The sequence below is a fragment of the Schistocerca cancellata genome, chromosome 1, assembly GCF_023864275.1.
Source record: "Schistocerca cancellata isolate TAMUIC-IGC-003103 chromosome 1, iqSchCanc2.1, whole genome shotgun sequence".
Lineage (NCBI taxonomy): Eukaryota > Metazoa > Arthropoda > Insecta > Orthoptera > Acrididae > Schistocerca > Schistocerca cancellata.
Window position 1 is genome coordinate 655,973,286 of NC_064626.1, and position 18,724 is coordinate 655,992,009.

The following is an 18,724-nucleotide window of genomic DNA, read 5'->3' on the forward strand; positions in this document are numbered from 1 at the left end:
CACCCAGCCATCACGAGGCAGAGAAAATCCCTGACCCCGCCGGGAATCGAACCCGGGAACCCGGGCGTGGGAAGCGAGAACGCTACCGCACGACCACGAGATGCGGGCATCTGTAAAGCGGGTAAGCCAGCAGTGTGTGCCTGATCTGACGACGGAGTACTTTTTCACACTGCTCAGGACACATTGTAGAACTTTGGGCTCCATAGTAGACAAACCCAACCTACTCCCATGTTGACCCAATGACATCATCATTTGCAATAATTGCAGTAGGCGCGGTGTCATCAATACTGGACCGCAGACGAAACGAAACTTGTTGCCTGGTCGGTCGTATCACGTTTCTTGTTACATCAGGCCGATGACGGCATACGGATACGCTGTCACTCAAACGCACGGCTGCTCGAAACATGCGCCCTCCCATAGAAGGAGGGGCTGAGGGCCAGGCATTCACTTAGGCTTGCATGGGACAGCTGATAGTAGTCGAAGATACCGTGACAACTGTGGGCTACGAACATTAACGCGCACCACTTGCATCGCGTTTGTGTCTTCGCCGACGGAGTTGGCGTCTTTCAGAAGCATAACGGTCCTTGTCGCAAGGAGAGAAACGTGCTACAGTGGTTTCAGGAGTATGATGACGAACTCATTCACGTCTTGGCTACCAATTTCACCTGATCTGAATTTGATAGAACATGTCTGGGATGCTACTGGGCGCCAGCTCTACGCCCACGAACCGCGCCGCATAATTTTAAGGGAATTGTGTGATCTGTGCGAAGACATCTGGCGCCGCGTACCTCTGAAAATCTAGTAGACGCTTGTCCATTCCACACAGATTCGCTGCCGTATTGCGTTCCAAAGATGAAGCAACAAACCATTAAACAGTGGTCGTAACAATAAGACTCACATGTGTATTAGGAGATGGCACGCATATTACATTGTTGCTGAGAAGTTTAGAAGCAGGGGACGACACAAATGGCATTTCAGTTTCGGCCCCTGCATGTACAGCTGACATGTGGCCGATTCACCGCTGTCACAGCAAAAGAAAGTTTATTAGGCTGCGTCTGTGCTCCTTAACAGGGAAGGGAAGTGGAAGAGCCACACACATGAAACAGGTTTTAGTTGGGAATTAACAGATTTCATCGGATGCAAAACAAGTCCACCTGGTTGCTTTTGGCGTCCCCAGTACCAGAACGTTATCGTATTCTATAAACAGTCTTACCGATACCTCAAAATAGGAACGATGCATGTCATGAAGCCTTAGAACGTCCAGCAAGGCATGGTTCCGGGTTCGAGAAGATTCAAAACATTGCACACCCCACTGCAGACTGAAAGGTTCATTCTGTGATAGAGGCTTGATCCATGTCAGAACTTATATTGCGGTATTAATTTTCAGGTTAAGTTTCCCTGAAAAACTTGAAATGTTTACAGTGTCCTGTAGAACAAATCAATTAAAAATAATTATTTTTTCAATAATTTAAAATATAAGATTAACATATTACAATATTTTCAAAAGGTGAGCATAAATCCCCCACCCCTCTCCCCCGCGCCCCTTGATATTACGAGTATTAATGCCCTGAAATAGCCAGCTTGTCAGCTTGAAGATCTTCAACCAATAGTACATAAAAGTTGCAGAAGATGCAGACATTTAAAAAAAAAGATAAATGGGTTTAAAATGTAGTGCACCTTTTTTTCTCAAAGTTGTCTTGGCATCATGTCTGGGTACCTGATTGGAATCGTGTCGATGGAATAAATTTTTGTTACCCGTCGTTGCTAAGTAGAGATAAAAGTCATTATGGCGTACAGTTCTTGATTACCACAAATTTTAATGCCCATGGTAATTACCACCGCCTTTTCACGGGTCCATTGATGGTGGGTATGAACGCTACAGTATTGGTGGTAACAATCACAATGAGATAGTCCAGTATACGTAAGTGGACTCACATTCGACACGAGAGCGTTTCAAATCCTCGTACTGCCATCAGTATTTACTACAACCTGATTCTTGCAAAGAAAAAGATAGTGGAAGCCAATGATACTAATGCTATTTATTTACATAAATAGTGTCATTACGGGTTTCGAACGCACACGTTAGTCTCCCGACGGCTGTTTCCAGTGAACAAAATGGTTCAAATGGCTCTGAGCACTATGGGACTTAACTGCTGAGCTCATCAGTCCCCTAGAACTTAGAACTACTTGAACCTAACTAACCTAAGGACGTCACACACATCCATGCCCGAGGCAGGATTCGAGCCAGCGACCGTAGCGGTCGCGCGGTTCCACATTGTAGCGCCTAGAACCGCTCGGCCACCTCGGCCGGCTCCAGTGAACAGCCGTCTCAAGAGTAACCTGTGTGTTAGAAACCGGTAACGACAATATTTGTGTAAATAAGTAGCATCATCAACAGTGGCTGATCGTTGTTTTCTTGTATGCAAGAATCAGCTCGTATTTTGTACAGAGCCACCACCTCAAAATATAAGTTTTTGAAAAATTATTATCCATATTTAGATTTTTCATGGTTTCCCATAAAAGCTGAAGGGGGCGGACAGGGTGTTGGTCGAAAAAACTCGAATTTTTTTATTATGGAATTCGAATACATATACATTGAAGAATTATTTCACAAAATATTAAGTGCGAACTCCAAAAAGTAACGATTCTGTGAGTGTTTGAAGCCGAGGGTGCAGTGTCGTTATCGATGCTACCACTCCTATTTACACCAAATTTCCTATTTTAATAATTTTTGGCCTCCCTTGAAGCCAACTGAATTCTCTTCAGTTCATTGTAGTTGATTTTTTTACGTTGCTATTTAGCTTTTTTGCCAAACAAAACGGGTCCTAAAATTGTCATTTTTTCAAATATATGTAATTTCGCAATTTTTTTTTTGCAAATCCCTACGATGAACTAAAATTACATCTGCAAGCATCAGGGTGATACGTTAATTTCATGTTTCGGATAACCACAACGGGAGTTACAGCTACAACCGTCGATCTACCTCCTTACAGAGCTGCCTAGGAAAAATCGCAATTACATAGTGAAAATATTAATGTTTTTCAATAAAAATGCCAATAAAAATTTCATTGTATACTTTATTCATTGCAGCAAATTCCATTTGTGTACTACATTCCAGTATGCAGAAAAAAATCCTGAATTTCAGCAATATTTTCGTCCGTCAGCCTGTTGTTCCACCATAAGGGAAACGACGGAATAGTTCCTTTGAGAGGAACAAGGCCGATATTCTTCCCCATCTTTCCGCAGTCCCCGTTTGATCTCAGTCTCAAATTACCTCATCGTCTACGGGACGTTCCTTTTCCCTCCCTTTCTTCCTTCCATGATATGAGCATTCAAATACTTGATCATGTGCTGAGGTACACTCCCTACCACGCATTTACATAATCATTCATTACAAACATACAAACACTCCCGTCGCAGTCTACTACGTGATACCATGAGTAAGGAAGAACCGATTTCAGTACTTCGTAGCATGAGGGCTGTTCGGAAAGTAAAGTCCGGTACGTCTAGAAATGGAAGCGAGAGCGAAAATCCGATGAAGCGTTGCACAGATGTGTTGGGTACCCTGTCGATCGCATCACGTCGCTCTTCTCAGTTCTGAGCACACAGTGAGCACGTAAAGATACCTACAGCAACAGCATCTCCCCGTAAGTATGAGTGCCGGCTTCGAGGTTTCGCCTGATTTCATGCAACCCCACATAACGTACCTGCCACGCAATTCCTTCTTCGTGTCAGTTCTCGGCCGCACACTGCAGGGGCAATGCGGGCGCCCCTACAGCGGTTTCGATGGGGAGTGTATGATCACCTACTATACAGACCCGAATTGGCTCCCTCTGATGGTCTTCTCCGCCCATATGAACCAGTGGCTACGAAGGCAATATTTTGGCACGGGCAACGAACTACATAGCAGCGTAAAGACGTGACAGAAAGCACAGGCAGCTGCCTTCTACGACGAGGGTATTGGAAAGTTGGTACAATGCTACGACTAATGTCTAAGTCGTTCATGCTATGTAGAGAAGTAGCTGGTAGATGTAGCTAACTGTTGCAAATAAAACATTTTTTATTTTCACAACGATTTCCATTTCGCGACCGATCACACCTCACTTTCCGAGTAGCCTTCGTATATCGCATGGCTTGTAACAGAATGTTACTGCGTGTAACAGCCGGCCGATCGGTTGTAGCCCATCCCTAAAAATCTTAAATAAGAAGGAGCGGACGAAGAATTGAGGATGGCTTCTCCCGCACACTGCTACGTCGCTAGACGTCTACCGGCCGCGGCGCCGGTGAGAGGTGAGCTGTTGCGTGATATTTCAGAACTACTCCCAGTACAGCGGGCAAAAGCGCGGTTGCGGACGCGGCGGCGCGCGCGCGCGCACTGCCTTGGCTGGCCGGCCGGCCGTGTTTGCGGCGCAAACAGCCGCCTAATGTGTTGACTCTGCGGGCCGCGCATTCCGCCACCGCCGCCGCCGCGCTCCGTGCCATCCGGGCCGCGGTGATCGGGTGCCGCCACGCAATCACTACCAACCTCACCCCGCCCCGCCATATCCTGTCCTCAAGGCGCCATCCCGATTCCAGCGCGCCAGCCAATCCTTCTCGGACGCGTTGTAATTACCCTGTTGGCCAGGAACGACAGCACACAACGAAATTTTACAATAATGTGACACAAGTCACGGGATACGTGCTAATATGGTGTCGCACGCCCTCTTGACTGGCGTAGTGCAGCAAATCGACGTGGCATGGATTCAACAAGTCGTTGGAATCCCCTACAGAAATCTTGAGCAATGCTGCCTTTATAGCCGCCATAAATTTGAAAGTGATGTCGGTGCAGGAATTTGTGCACGGACTATCTCTCGACTGTGTCCCACAAATGTTCGATGGGATTCATATCGGGCGGTCTGGGTGACCAAACTATTTGCTCGAATTGTCCAAAATGTTCTTCAAACCAATCGCGAACAACTGTGGCCCAGTGAAATGGCGCATTGCAATCCACATAAATTTCAGCGATATTTGGAAACAAATGGTCTCCAAGTAGCCGAAAATAACCATTTCCAGTCAGTGCTCGCTTCAGTTGGACCAGAGGACCCAGTCCATTGTATGTGAACACAGCCCACACCGTTATGGAGCCACCACTAGCTTGCATAGTGCCTTATTGATAACTTGGATCCATGGCTTCTTGGGGTCTGCGTCACACTCGAACCCTACCACCAGGACTCGTCTGACTAGGCCACAGTTTTCGAGTCGTCTAGGGTCCAACCGATATGGTCAAGAGCCCAGAAGAGTCACTGTAGACGATGTCTGACTGATATCAAAGACACTCCCGTCTGTCGTGTGCTGCCATGGCCCATTAATGCCAAACTTTGCTGCAGTGTCGTGACGGATACGTTTGTCGTACGTCCCACATTGATTTCTGTGGCTTCTTCAAGCACTGTTGCTTGTCTGTTAGCACTGACAGCTCTCTGCAAATGTTGTTGCTCTCGGTCCTTAAGTGAAGATCGTTGGCCGCTGCGTTGTGCGTGGTGAGACGTAATACGTGAAATGTGCTGTTCTCGACACGTTCCTGACACTATGGATCTCGAAATATGAATTCTCTATTTCCGAAATGGAATGTCTCATGCTAACTCCACTACCATTCCGCGTTTGAAGTCCGTTAACTCCCGTTGCGTGGCTATAATCCTGTCGGATACCGTTTCACATGATACATCTCAGTGCAAATAATAGCTCCTGCAATGCACTGCCCTTTTATACCACATGTAGGCGATACTACCGCCATATGTGTACGTTTATATCGCTATCCCCTGACTTCTATCACTCAGTGTATTATTTCGCTTACAGGACATACTAGAAGCAGTTCACAATTACGTGTGCAGCTGATTTGGATACATACAAGCTGCATAATTTTAGAACACAGAGCAGCAACAATGGGACTACTAGTTGGGCATTGAGTTGAACTAAGGCTGTATGACAGGTACTGGTACGTCTTTCCATGTTCTATGAACTCTGCGCTGAATTCATCAATCATAGTGGCTGTCGAGTGGTGGCGTGACAATCTGTGGGCACAGGGGGACCAGACTTTCTCAGTGTAGAGTGATCTGGGGAATGAACTGGTGAGGGCAACATCGACCACCTTCTGTGTCTAGGTTATTCAGTACAGCACGAGCAACGTGCGGCCTTGCTTTATCATGTTGGAATATGACGTCACGAATGTCTCAAAATGTTCAAATGAATCATTAACCTTTTCCGATTCAGAGCCTTAGCTCATTCGGCATAATGATTTTCCCCGCTTCAAAATCATATTATTTTCACTGTGTGTCCTCGCTTGCCTTCCTACCGATCTTCACGGTCTCTCCAAAACTCTCATACACTGGTCATAGTCCTGGCGTATAAGCAATGTCAGCATAATAGCTGTAAACAGCAGTTGTCCATTCAACCAGTCACTTGTCAGCAGGCAGTGTTAAGCACGGGAAGTGCGACTGTAGTGTCTCACCTGAGGCCAACGAGAGAGACAGGCCTTGGTGCGTGCGTCATAGCACATGACACTGTAGGTCTTCCGAGTGCGACAGCCGTTTCCCGCGGGGAGCGAGTAAACTGCTTCAGACGATCGTGTAGATGCCATAATTAAATTTTCCCCGAGACAATTAAGTCTCATCTTTATCTAGGATAATGCTGGAACCTGAAGAAATTAATTAAAATTTGTGGCCACGGGTCCGAGTCCCGGCCGTGGCACAAATTTTAATTCATTTCTTCAGTTTCCTGCATTATCGTGTTTCAAAATTATTCAAATGGCTCTAAGCACAATGGGACTTAACACCTGAGATCATCGGTCCCCTAGACTTTGAACTACTTAAACCTAACTAACCTAAGGAAATCACACACATCCATGCCCGAGGCACGATTCGAACCTGCGACCGTAGCACCAACGCGGTTCCGGACTAAAGCGCCTAGAACCGCTCGGCCACAACGAGTTTAATAATTGTTGACTGCTCGTTCAAATGCGTGTAAGCTCTTGATAGTACACGACAAAGTTAAAATCTTTAGCGGGTACCGTTTTAATTACATTTTAACTTCCGGTAAGTCTTGCACGGAGGCGAGCGTTCGCGAAGTGTGGCGGACAAGCCGACTACTGTGCCGTCGCAAGATCGTTGCAGGGCCCGTATATTTCGTTGGCCCCAGTCACAACAATGTTGCGTCACAAATAGCAGTGCAGCAACATATCTAAATAAAGTGTTCAAGAGGTTCTTCAGAATGTTTTAAACAAGAGAAACATTTGTGCTGCATTCCTTGACTCCCGAACAATAAACAACGCGTGGACGCCTGCACTGACTTATTTGATGGATGAAATCAGCGCGCGCAACAAGACTTAGTGTTATCTACACGAACATGCCACAAAACAAGACAGTGGATAAATTCAAGTGAAGGATCAACGCTTTGACGACGTAACCAGTGTTAAAGCCAGTGTAATGAGCGAGCAGAAGGACATCACAAGGAAGGATTTTTCTGATAGTTGCGCACGAGTCGCGGAGGGGGTGGGGGGGGGGGGTGAAGGGGAGAGTACGAGGGCTATTCGGAAAGTAAGGTCCAATTGGCAGCGAAAAGCAAAAGCCCAGTGAAAATTCGCTGAAGTTTTGCACAGATTTGTAGGACAGTATCTCTAGCATACCTGTCGATCGCGTCACGTCTTTTTTATCAGTTCTGAGCACACAGTGAGCACGTAAAGATAACTAGAATAATAGTATCTCCCGCCAAGTATGGATGTCCGCTGAGAGGTTTCCCTTATTTCACGCAGCTCAACATAACATAACTGTGGTGCGTTTCCTTCCTCATGGCAATTCTGGCCTGCACAATGCAGGTGCACAAGGTCGCTCCTGCAGCGTTTTCGGTGGGAAGTGTTTGATCAGCAACCTTACAGCGCAGACCTGGCTCCTTCTGAAGTTCATCTCCACTCACATGAAGCGCTGGGCATGAGGACAACATTTTGGCACAGATAGCAAGCTGCAGATCAGCGTAGTGAATTTGCAGAAAGCGCAGGCGGCTGCCTTCTACGACGAGGGTATTGGAAAGTTGGTACAGACCTCCGACAAATGTCTCAGTCGGAGCGCCGACTATGTAGAAAAGTAGCTGGAAAGTATAGGTAATTGTTGCAAATAAGACTTTTTTGTTTTCACCGTGGTTTCCATTTCGCGACTGACCGCACCTTACTCTCCGAATAACCCTCGTATATACAACACACGAGGCTTTAAAACCACAATCTTAACTTTCATGTATTTTTTTATTAGTCCAGTCTTGAAGCTTTTCGGACTGAAGGGGTACATCAAGTCAGTTGTTTCGAGCAGCATATGCTCTAGCAAATCCCAAGGGCGGAGTATATCATGTGTTTCATGAGTCGATTTTTCGTGGTCGTGCTTAAACAAAAATGGCAGGAGAAAAGCGTGTAAGTGATGACGATATTGCATTGTGCAGAAATGTAAAAGGTAAAATGCGTTTGTGTGTGTGTGTGTGTGTGTGTGTGTGTGTGTGTGTGTGTGTGTGTCTGTGAGTGTGGCGAGAGAGAGAGAGAGAGAGAGAGAGATAGAGAGAGAGAGAGAGAGAGAGAGAGAGAGAGAGAGAGAGAGAGAGACAGCAAGAGTGGAAATGGAAGGAAGAAAGCCCAAGACAACGATAAAAAATAAAGAAAATTCTTTTAGTGTCATAAGTGCAAGAATTATGACAGATGCTACATTGTTTCATGCAGTACTGTATTCTAAATTATTACAGCTATAAATGCTGTGTGGTTTAACATAAATCAGATAACATGTTCAGATTTGTATGAAACTCTTTCCGGACTCCAAATCTTAACAACTGTTGGTTATTCATCCATTCCTGTTACTGTTTCCCTATAAAGCTGAATGACTGAAGTGGGGTAACAGAGTGGCGTACGTCGGTTCGAATCGGCGCTCGTGTGAGGTGCATAGATAGCAAATATTCACAGCATAAATACTATAGTCCGCTGTTTCTTGTGGCAATGATTCACAGGCGTTTTTCGAGAAAACGTTAGGTGCCACTCGAATCCGGTACACTATTGAGGAATACACAGGTAGGAGAAATCTTATGAGCGGACGGCTAGACACGGACGGTATGTCAGTGGGCTGTTCCAGAAAGGCGGCTGCCCGGTAGGCGGGTGTGGTGTGGAGGTTGCCGCACTGGCGATCGCCAGGAGCTCCACTCGTCTTCTGCAAAGCAGTTCAAAATTATTGAAAAAGACGTTTCCATCAGGAGGAATAGTAAATATCTTAGGAGGTGGAAGTATAGTCTTATCTGAATAAAACATTCCTTGTAACTTCAAATTTTACTCTTTACGGAGATACCTCGACTATCATTTTTGTTTTGAATTTGTGCTTGAGTTAACATAAATGAATCTTTCAACTCTGATTCTGCGATTTGTCTCCCAATGCAATTGCGTCGTTTAAACCTCCTGGATGTATTTACAAACGCTGAGTACCAAATTCAAGACTGTATATTCGTCTATTCACTAAACCAGGAAAAGAACACACGTGTTGGTGTTGCACGTTCAAGCATATGGCGGATATTACGTGCGCTCGGCCTCGGTCCTCATCATTTACAGCGGAGATAAAGGACGACGGTCGGAATTTTGTCGTTGGGTAGAAGCTGTCCTTCCTTCGATTTGAATATTCAACGGTCTCTGCGCTCATAAGGATCCAATGGATTCCAACATAGTTAATTGGAATTCGCCGAGAAATCCTCTTAATACCCTTTACAGATGAGGTCGCTCTTCGCTCGTAGAATTATCAGTAAGACTAGTAATTTACTCCGGTGCCCTATGGAAACTCACATGCCGTTGTAGGGATACATTTTAAAGAATGCTTCTCTGCAAATGTGTCGTGTGTTAGACAATCAGTTGATTATATCAATTGTACTATCGCATCGCCTTACTGGACTCTGTTATAACTCAATAAATAAATAAAAAATAAAGAACGACGCACCACGAAGGAATTATCAGAATAGGACGGAAATCAGTAGATATGATGCCTACGTGCAGACAAACAAATGATTACAATTTCAGAAAATTTGGATTATTTATTCAAGACAAAGAGCTTCAGAAATTGCTTAGTCCATTTCTGCCTATATGCAAGCAGTTGTTTGTCTTGGCATTGATTGATAACGCTGATGGATGTCTTCCTGTTCTTTTCGCTGGTCATCGGGGCTCAGTTCGAAATGGGAATCATCACCGAAGATAATTACACTCCAGTCAATGTGATCCCGGAAAGACTGACCGACAGAAATGATGACGTTTCTTGCTCACCAAGGACCATTTTATATTTTTGTCTGTGCGAATGGTTGAAAGACCAGAAACTGAAGGTTTCGAAAAGTCATGCGACTTATGGTCCAGTCAACGCTACTGGTTCGGCGATGTACGTCACCAAGCTAACATCTACAAGTACGAATATGTTATTAAGATACTATTACCTACGGACAATCTAAAGATAATAAGTGTGCTGCTGGAACATGCAGAATTAAACTCCAGGGTTTTTCAAAAAGATTGATCCAATTTCACAAGATCATACCATTTACATGAATGCGTAGGTCTGTAGAGTTGTATATTTTACACGCGTTAACGTACAACCTTTTGGTACTTTTTACGATTACGTTTAGGATCAAAGTTTTCATTTACCTTTCACAGGTATTCATTGGGTCTCCACCGGCGCACGACAAAAAATCGAACGATACACAAACTCGTCCCACAGTTTTGCGTGAGTGTCTAGAATTATTCCATTCGCTGCCATTCCTATGCGACGTCGTAGTTCGCACAAAGCTGTCGGGAAGGGAAACAAATAAAAGTGTTCTACAAACCGCCATACCCTTCTCCACTCCCACTCAAAAAAAAGGAAAAAGAAAGAAAATTATGCACTGTGGGATCAGGTGACCTGGGAGGCTAATTGTGTAATCCGAGATATACAGGGTGCAACGGGTATAAGTGCGGATAAATCGTACAAGACCAGTTCACTTAGTCAGTCAGTTCTCCCACAAACACGGCACAAACATCATGGCCTGATGTTTGTGCCGTGTTTGTGGGAGGACTGACCGGCACAGAGAAAATCCAATGAATACACTGATGTGTGTACATAGTAAGGTACTACATACGCCAATATCTGCACTTACACTCGTTAAACCCTGTACATACGCCCATTACGATCGATATATCGCTGAGGTAGCTCATCGTTAAAAAGTGCTAATACATACACTTTTAAATGAAATGCAGCTTTGAAAACGTAGAACGCAGAACACCTTTGTTGCTGTGTTATCGTCATGTGGACTCGACAAACGGTGAGTTACGAACGAGGGAGCGAGCGAGCTAGCCGTTACAGGGAGTCCACACTAGTGATCACATGAACAGGCAACACGGAACTGGCGTCAGTATTTGATGTACAAATTGACAGAGATGTAGATAAGAAAATTAGAAAATTTGGAAACGTAACTGGAAGAATAAATAGGAACTTTAGACAAAAGACACACAAAATAGGCTCTAAGCACTATGGGACTTAACATCTGAGGTCATCAGTCCCCTAGACTTAGAGCTACTTGAACCTAACTAATCTAAGGACGTGACACACATCCATGCCCGAGACAGGATTCGAACCTTTCGACCGTAGCAGCAGCGCGGTTCCAGACTGAAGCGCCTAGAACCGCTAGGCCACAGCGGCCGTCCAAAAAATAGGAAGATACCAATCAAAGAACGAAGCTTTGTAACGGAATGGACGTCCCCACACTACTCTACTGCAGTGAGTTGTGGGTCATTTACATAGGCGACAAAAAATTGAGGTCCAGGTAGCTGAAATGAGATTTCTTACGGTTGTGAGAGACTGTATCAGGATAGACAAATTAAGAAACGGATACATTACGAAGAAATCAAACGTAGTTAACTTAAGAAACAAAATTGAAGACAACAGAAGAAACGGAGTGAATATATAAATAGAATGAACAGTGGCAGACAATCTTACAAAGCCATAAATTAGATAAGGGAGGCCAAAGAAGTGTGGGAAGACCAAGAAAGAGATGAGCACTGTAAATGGTAAAGGTCCAATATCTGAAGTGCAAGAGGAGGTGTGCAAAGTTAAAATCCATCCCACGGTTTTATCTCCATTCATGTAGACGGTTTAGTCTTGTGAAGTTGGAGTAATTTCTCGAAACGTCCTGTATTTCTGGTAATAAAACTCTGAAGCACAAATCGTAATCAACATTGAAAATGTCGTAATACACTGGCCTGGAACAAGTGTACAGCGCAGAGTGGCGGCTTACCTGCGTCGGCGTGAGGTGGATGAGGCTGGCCAGGTGCTCGCGCTCCGGCGCCGACAGGTACTTCTGCTGCTTGAACCGCCGCTCCAGCTCGTACACCTGCAAACACGCTGCCCTCACTCACCGCTCGCTGCGCGCTGCGCACTAAGCGTGTAGGTAACAGCAGGAAAACAGCAGCTCTCACACTGCAGCCGCTGATGGAAGATAGATTGCTTAAAATTTTCAAGCAGCAGTATTAAGTGAGGAATCTACACTACTGGCCATTAACATTGCTACACCAAGAAGAAATGCAGATGATAAACGGGTATTCATTGGACAAATATATTATACCAGAACTGACATGTGATTACATTTTCACGCAGTTTGGGTGCATAGATCCTGAGAAATCAGTACCCAGAACAACCACCTCTGGCCGTAATAACGGCCTTGATACGTCTGGGCATTGAGTACAGCTGCCCATGCAGCTTCAACACGATACCACAGTTCATCAAGAGTAGTGACTGGCGTATTGTGACGAGACAGTTGCTCGGCCACCATTGACCAGACGTTTTCAATTGGTGAGAGATCTGGAGAATGTGCTGGCCAGGGCAGCACTCGAACATTTTCTGTTTCCAGAAAGGCCCGTACGGGACCTGCAACATGCGGTCGTGCATTATCCTGCTGAAATGTAGGGTTTCGCAGGCATCGAATGAAGGGTAGAGCCACGGGTCGTAACACATCTGAAATGTAACGTCCACTGTTCAAAGTGCCGTCAAAGCGAACAAGAGGTGGCCGAGACGTGTAACCAATGGCACCACATACCATAACGCCAGGTGATATGACAGTTTGGCGATGACGAACACACGCTTCCAATGTGCGTTCACCGCGATGTCGCCAAACACGGATGCGAGCATCATGATACTGTAAACAGAACCTGATTTCATCCGAAAAAATGACGTTTTGCCATTCGTGCACCCACGTTTGTCTTTGAGTACACCATCGCAGGCGATCCTGTCTGTGATGCAGCGTCAAGGGTAACCGCAGCCATGGTCTTCGAGTTGATAGTCCATGCTGCTGCAAGCGTCGTCGAACTGTTCGTACAGATGGTTGTTGTCTTTGAAACGTCCGCATTTGTTGACTCAGGGGTCGACACGTGGCTGCACGATCCGTTACAGCCGTGCGGATAAGATGCCTGTCATCTCGACTGCTAGTGATACTAGGCCGTTGGGATCCAGCACGGCGTCCCGTATTATCTTTCTGAACCCACCGATTCCATATTCTGCTAACAGTCGTTGGATCTCGACCAACGCGAGCAGCAGTGTCGCGATACGATAAACCGCAATCGCGACTGGCTACAATCCGACCTTTATCGAAGTCGGAAACGTGATGGTACGCATTTCTCCTCCTTACACGAGACATCACATTAACGTTTCACCAGGCAACACCGGTCAACTGCTGTTTGTGTATGAGAAATCGGATGGAAACTTTCCTCATGTCAGCACGTTGTAGGTGTCGCCACCGGCTAATCATTTGCATATCACAGCATCTTCTTCGTGTCGGTTACATTTCGCGTCTGTAGCACGTCATCTTCGTGGTGTAGGAATTTTAATGGCCAGTAGTGTAGGAATATACTGAAGTCCTCGTAGGTATCTCGTAGGTATTCCGATAAGAATATTAGATTAATTACAGCGCTTGCATTTATACTATCTTTCTTCCCTCGATCCATACTCAAATGGAGCCGGAAAAAGTGGCAGAATGGGATATGCATTCTGTCATACATTTCACAGCGGTTTACATTGTATGGATGTGGATGTAGCTGCAGAATAATGGAAGGTAATTTGAAGAAACATCTGGATACATTCTGCAGTGTCATCACGTAGTTTGACAAGAAACCGTACACAGAAAGAGCGCCACACGTCAAGCCCAGCCTCCAGAGAGGCACAACACAGTTATGATCAGACGCCGTAGAGGGCAGATACCACCCGGATTACGTTATGATTCCATTTTACATCATGTCTATTCTCCTAAGGTGGATATGCGCTGATGCAAGACTCAATTCACCAGTTAATTAAACAGTGGCAGGGCCTCAAGACATCGTCAGGACTTAGGCTATCTATAGTCGCCGCCCAGAAGAGCACAATTACTGGACATTTTACTAGTTACTGGGCGCAACAGAGTTAAAGTATCACTTTGTCTCCCACTGCGACGTGTAAGTTTGAAATTCACCTGACAGTTGCCTACACCTTCCTCTGAAATGGTGCAAATCGTGGCGCCCTGTGACGTCACCCCCGGGCTCGACAACGCTACAAATAGCAAGGTGTCGACGTATGCCACAGCTCAGACGTTCACGTGAGCTGTAAAGCGGGTTAATGATGTCACGCTGGCACCAAATTTCACCACAATTCCGCCCCATGCTACCTTGGACGTACCACTACAATGGGTAGGTTGTCATATCCCCTCTTACCTGCATTTCACCACTTCTTTTGACGCCTCTGCCATGGAGGTCAGAACCGCGACGCCCGGCGTTGAACTTAGCAGAGAAATCATTTCAGACACACCGTCTCTCAGAATCGACAGGAGCATACAAAGAGGGCGCCAATGAAACCACCCCTTTCCTTCGACGTTGATTCCCGCACATTCCTCGGGCGAAAAGGAAGTTTCCAGTGCGATAACCGAAAGGAGTCGTAAGCGATTGCAGTCTTTCTCGGCGTATTCCACTGATGAATTCTTCTCGAGTTATCAGGCGAGTGGTGGCGTCATCTTGTCGCAACGTTTCAATGAGTTTCGTATCCCACTTAGCCAGAAGATGATGGGTACGAAACTCATTGAAACGTTGCGACAAGACGACGCCATCACTCGCCTGATAACTCGAGAAGAATTCATCAACAGGAAGACGTTCTTGATAGTCGTCGATACTGCTGACATCTCCCTGATGCTCCAACCTTTCTCTAAGGGCATCCTCTGGTAGCAGCCCTATTGTGGGTAACCTGAACCCTCTGGAGTGCAGTGCGGCTGCAGTTTTTGATCTGGTCTGCAGGGCAGAACCACTAGGGACCATAATAACCATTCGATGAAATTTGAAAGTAATCCAAGGAAGCAAAAGGCGCTTATGCTTCCTCAGTGCTCGTGTTTCATGCCGTTGCGTAGCGCGATCACACATAGGTGCTGCATTGACACATACGTGAATAAAACCACAAAGGATCCCTCTAAGACTTACCACTCTGGCAAAACTCTCGGTGGAAAACGCCCACGTTTATTGAGAATTTTAAATGTGTATTTTTACAAAAAAAAACAAACCTGCGAAGTAGCCTGGAGCACCTGTACGTAGTCAACCAATTGACAGATCTCTACTGCCAGTTGCCTGCCTGCACGTAAAGGCACATACTTAAAATTCGCAATAAATGCGAGTGGCGGTCAACAACGGTTTTGTCGAATTGAGAGATCTTAGGGGAACCCTTTGATAATCATCCATGTATGTGTTAATGTCTCATCCCTCAGCAATTTCGAAAAAGTGACACGTTAACTGTTGCACAGTGTGCGTTAGCCATTGTTCACTGGATTCGGGACTAGACCAGTGCTCAGAAATAGATCAGTGCAAGTTAACAGCGTTTTATATTACCGCCCAATCTCTTCGTACTCAGCTTACAATGAGGTGAAAACAGTCATGGTATACATACTAATATCATGTCAGACCTCCTTTTCCCTGCCAAGTTCAGAAACTCGACACGGCATGGATTCAACAAGTCGCCGGAAGTCCGCTGCAAAAATATTGAGCCATGCTGCCTCTACAGCCTTCCATTACTTTGGAGGTGTCAGCGGCTCCTGGTCTTGCGGTAGCGTTCTCGCTTCCCGCGCACGGGGTCCCGGGTTCGATTCCCGGCGGGGTCAGAAATTTTCTCTGCCTCGAGGTGACTGGGTGATGTGTGTCTTTCATCATGATTTCATCCTCATTCACTCGCAAGTCGCGTAGTGGCGTTAAACAACCACCCCGCGAGTGGTCTCCCGGCCACCAATGCAGTCTGCTTTCGGCCGGTGAGCGGCGAGGACGTCTTGTTTACGTCCCGTCCGCAGAGTCGCGAGCGCGCGTAGTTTGTTTACTTCCTCGCCGCAGCTAATACAAGACGTCCTCGCCGCTCCTTGCCACCCACACCGGAAGGACAGTTGACAGATCGTAGCCCATATGCGCCGACACCTCGAAGGGACGATCGACCGAGCGCGAACACAAGACAGACTCGCAACGGAACGACCCACCATGTACCACGTCATCCGAGAACGTACACTGCGAAGACGGGCGCTAATAAATGCCATCACCACTGAGGGCGGCCGTCATCACACCACACAACCCGATATTGCTGCAGCCTTCTTCGACCATTACGCACGACTTTATTCTGCTCAATGTTCCGACCCGACGACGGTGATAGCAGTCTCACAACTGGTTTACGGCATTGTCCCACAGGATTTACAAACTGAATTATTGAACGACATTACGGAAGACGAAGTTATCGACGCCATCGGTAAAGGAGCGGCGAATAAGTCTCCTGGCTCCGACGGGCTCCCTGTGGAGTTTTATAGAACTTTCCAGTATTTACTGGCTCCCAAGTTAACAGACATCTGTCGGGAGCTTATGTCCCCCGCGGTGCCGCTCCCTGCGACCTTCGTAGAAGGAATAATTATACCGGTTCACAAACATAAAGGTGGGGCTCGAATACAAGATTACCGCCCGCTAACACTCGTCAACTGCGACATGAAGATATTCAACAGACTATTAGCAAACCGTCTACGACCGACCCTACCTTACGTCATCTCGCCAGATCAGACTTCCCTAGGGGGTATCAACAACATCCATACAGCACTGTGTCGATACCGTGACTTAATAGCCCTAGCCAGGGCACGCCGCATCCTGGGAGCGCTGGCATCGCTAGATTTTAGCCAAGCTTTTGATCGAATGGATCACGCGTACCTAACGTCCGTTCTCCAGCACATGCAGTACCCACAGCACATTCTCAGAAGTTTCATCCTCAAATTAAGGTCTCTGTTTGATACTAGTAGACTTACCTTGGCCAGAAATGCCCTTTTTGCCATTGCTAGTCTGCTTTTGATGTGCTCATTGCTCCGTCTGCCATCGGTTATTTTGCTATCTCTGTAGCAGAATTCCTTAACTTCATCTACCTCGTGACCATCAATCCTGATGTTTAGTTTCGCGCTGTTCTCATTTCCTACTTCTCATTACTTTCATCTTTCTTCGATTTATTCTCAGTCCATGTTCTGTACTCATTTGCCTGTTCATTCCATTCAGCATATCACTAATTCTTCTTCACTTTCACTGAGGTTAGCAATGTCATCAGCCAAAAGTATCATTGATATCGTTTCACCTTGAATTTTAATTCCACTCTTGAACCTTCCTTTTATTTTCATCACTGGTTTCTTCAATGTACAGACTGAACAATAGCGGCGAAAGACTACATCGATGTCTTACACCTTTTTTAATCCGAGCCCTTGGTTCTTGGTGTTCCATTCTTATTATTCCCTCTTGGCTCTTGTACGTGGTGTATAATAACGCTTTTTCCAGGTCGACAAATCCTCTGAATGTGCTTTGATTATTCTTTAGTCTTGCTTATTAGCCGCAACATCAGAATTGTCTCTCTGGCGCCTTTACCTTTCCTAAAGCCTAACTTAATGTCATCTAACACATCCTCAATTTTCTTTTCCATTCTTCTGTATATTATTCTTGTCAGTAACTTGGATGCACGAGGCTGTTAAGCTGATTGTGCGATATTTCTCGCACTTGTGAGCTCTTTCAGTCTTCGGATCGTGTGGATGATATTTTTCCGAAAGTCAGATGGTACGTATATCGCCAGACTCTTACATTCTAGACACCAACGTGAATGGTCGTTTTGTTGCCACTTCCCCCAACAATTTTAGAAATTCTGATGGTATGTTACCTATCCCTTCTGCCTTACTTGATCTTAAGTCTTCCAAAGTTCTTTTAAACTCTTAATTCCAATACTGGATCCCCTATCTCTTCTAAATCGACTCCTGTTTCTTCTTCTATCACCTCAGACAAATCTTCCCCCTCATAGAGACCTTCGAGATACTCTTTCTATCTATCCGCTCTCCCCTCTGCATTTTACAGTGGAATTTGCATTGTACTCTTAATGTTACCACCCTTGTTTTTAATTTCACGGATGGTTGTTTTGACTTTCTTGTATTATGAGTCATCCTTCCGACAGTCATTTGTTTTTCGATTTCTTCACATTTTTGATGCAGCCATTTCGTCTTAGTTTTCCTGCACTACCTATTTTCTTCATTCCTCAGCAACTTGTATTTCTGTATTCCTGAATTTCCCGGAACATTTTTGTACTACCTTCTTTCATCGATAAACTGAAGAATTTCTTCTGTAACGCATGGGTTCAATAATGTTCATATCTAGGGGGCTTGGTGGCAAGCGGAAGTATTT

At 45.6% G+C, this 18,724-nt stretch overlaps 1 protein-coding gene across 1 annotated transcript in view; it reads right to left on the bottom strand.

Moving 5' to 3' along the window:
• The window catches only part of LOC126092125 (homeobox protein Nkx-2.4-like), a 324,924-nt gene that overhangs the window by 119,560 nt on the left and 186,640 nt on the right, over positions 1 to 18,724 (bottom strand). The window contains exon 4 of the mRNA XM_049907612.1: positions 12,292 to 12,387. Within this exon, the coding sequence (XP_049763569.1) occupies positions 12,292 to 12,387 (96 nt within the window). The remainder of the gene's footprint in view (positions 1 to 12,291; positions 12,388 to 18,724) is intronic.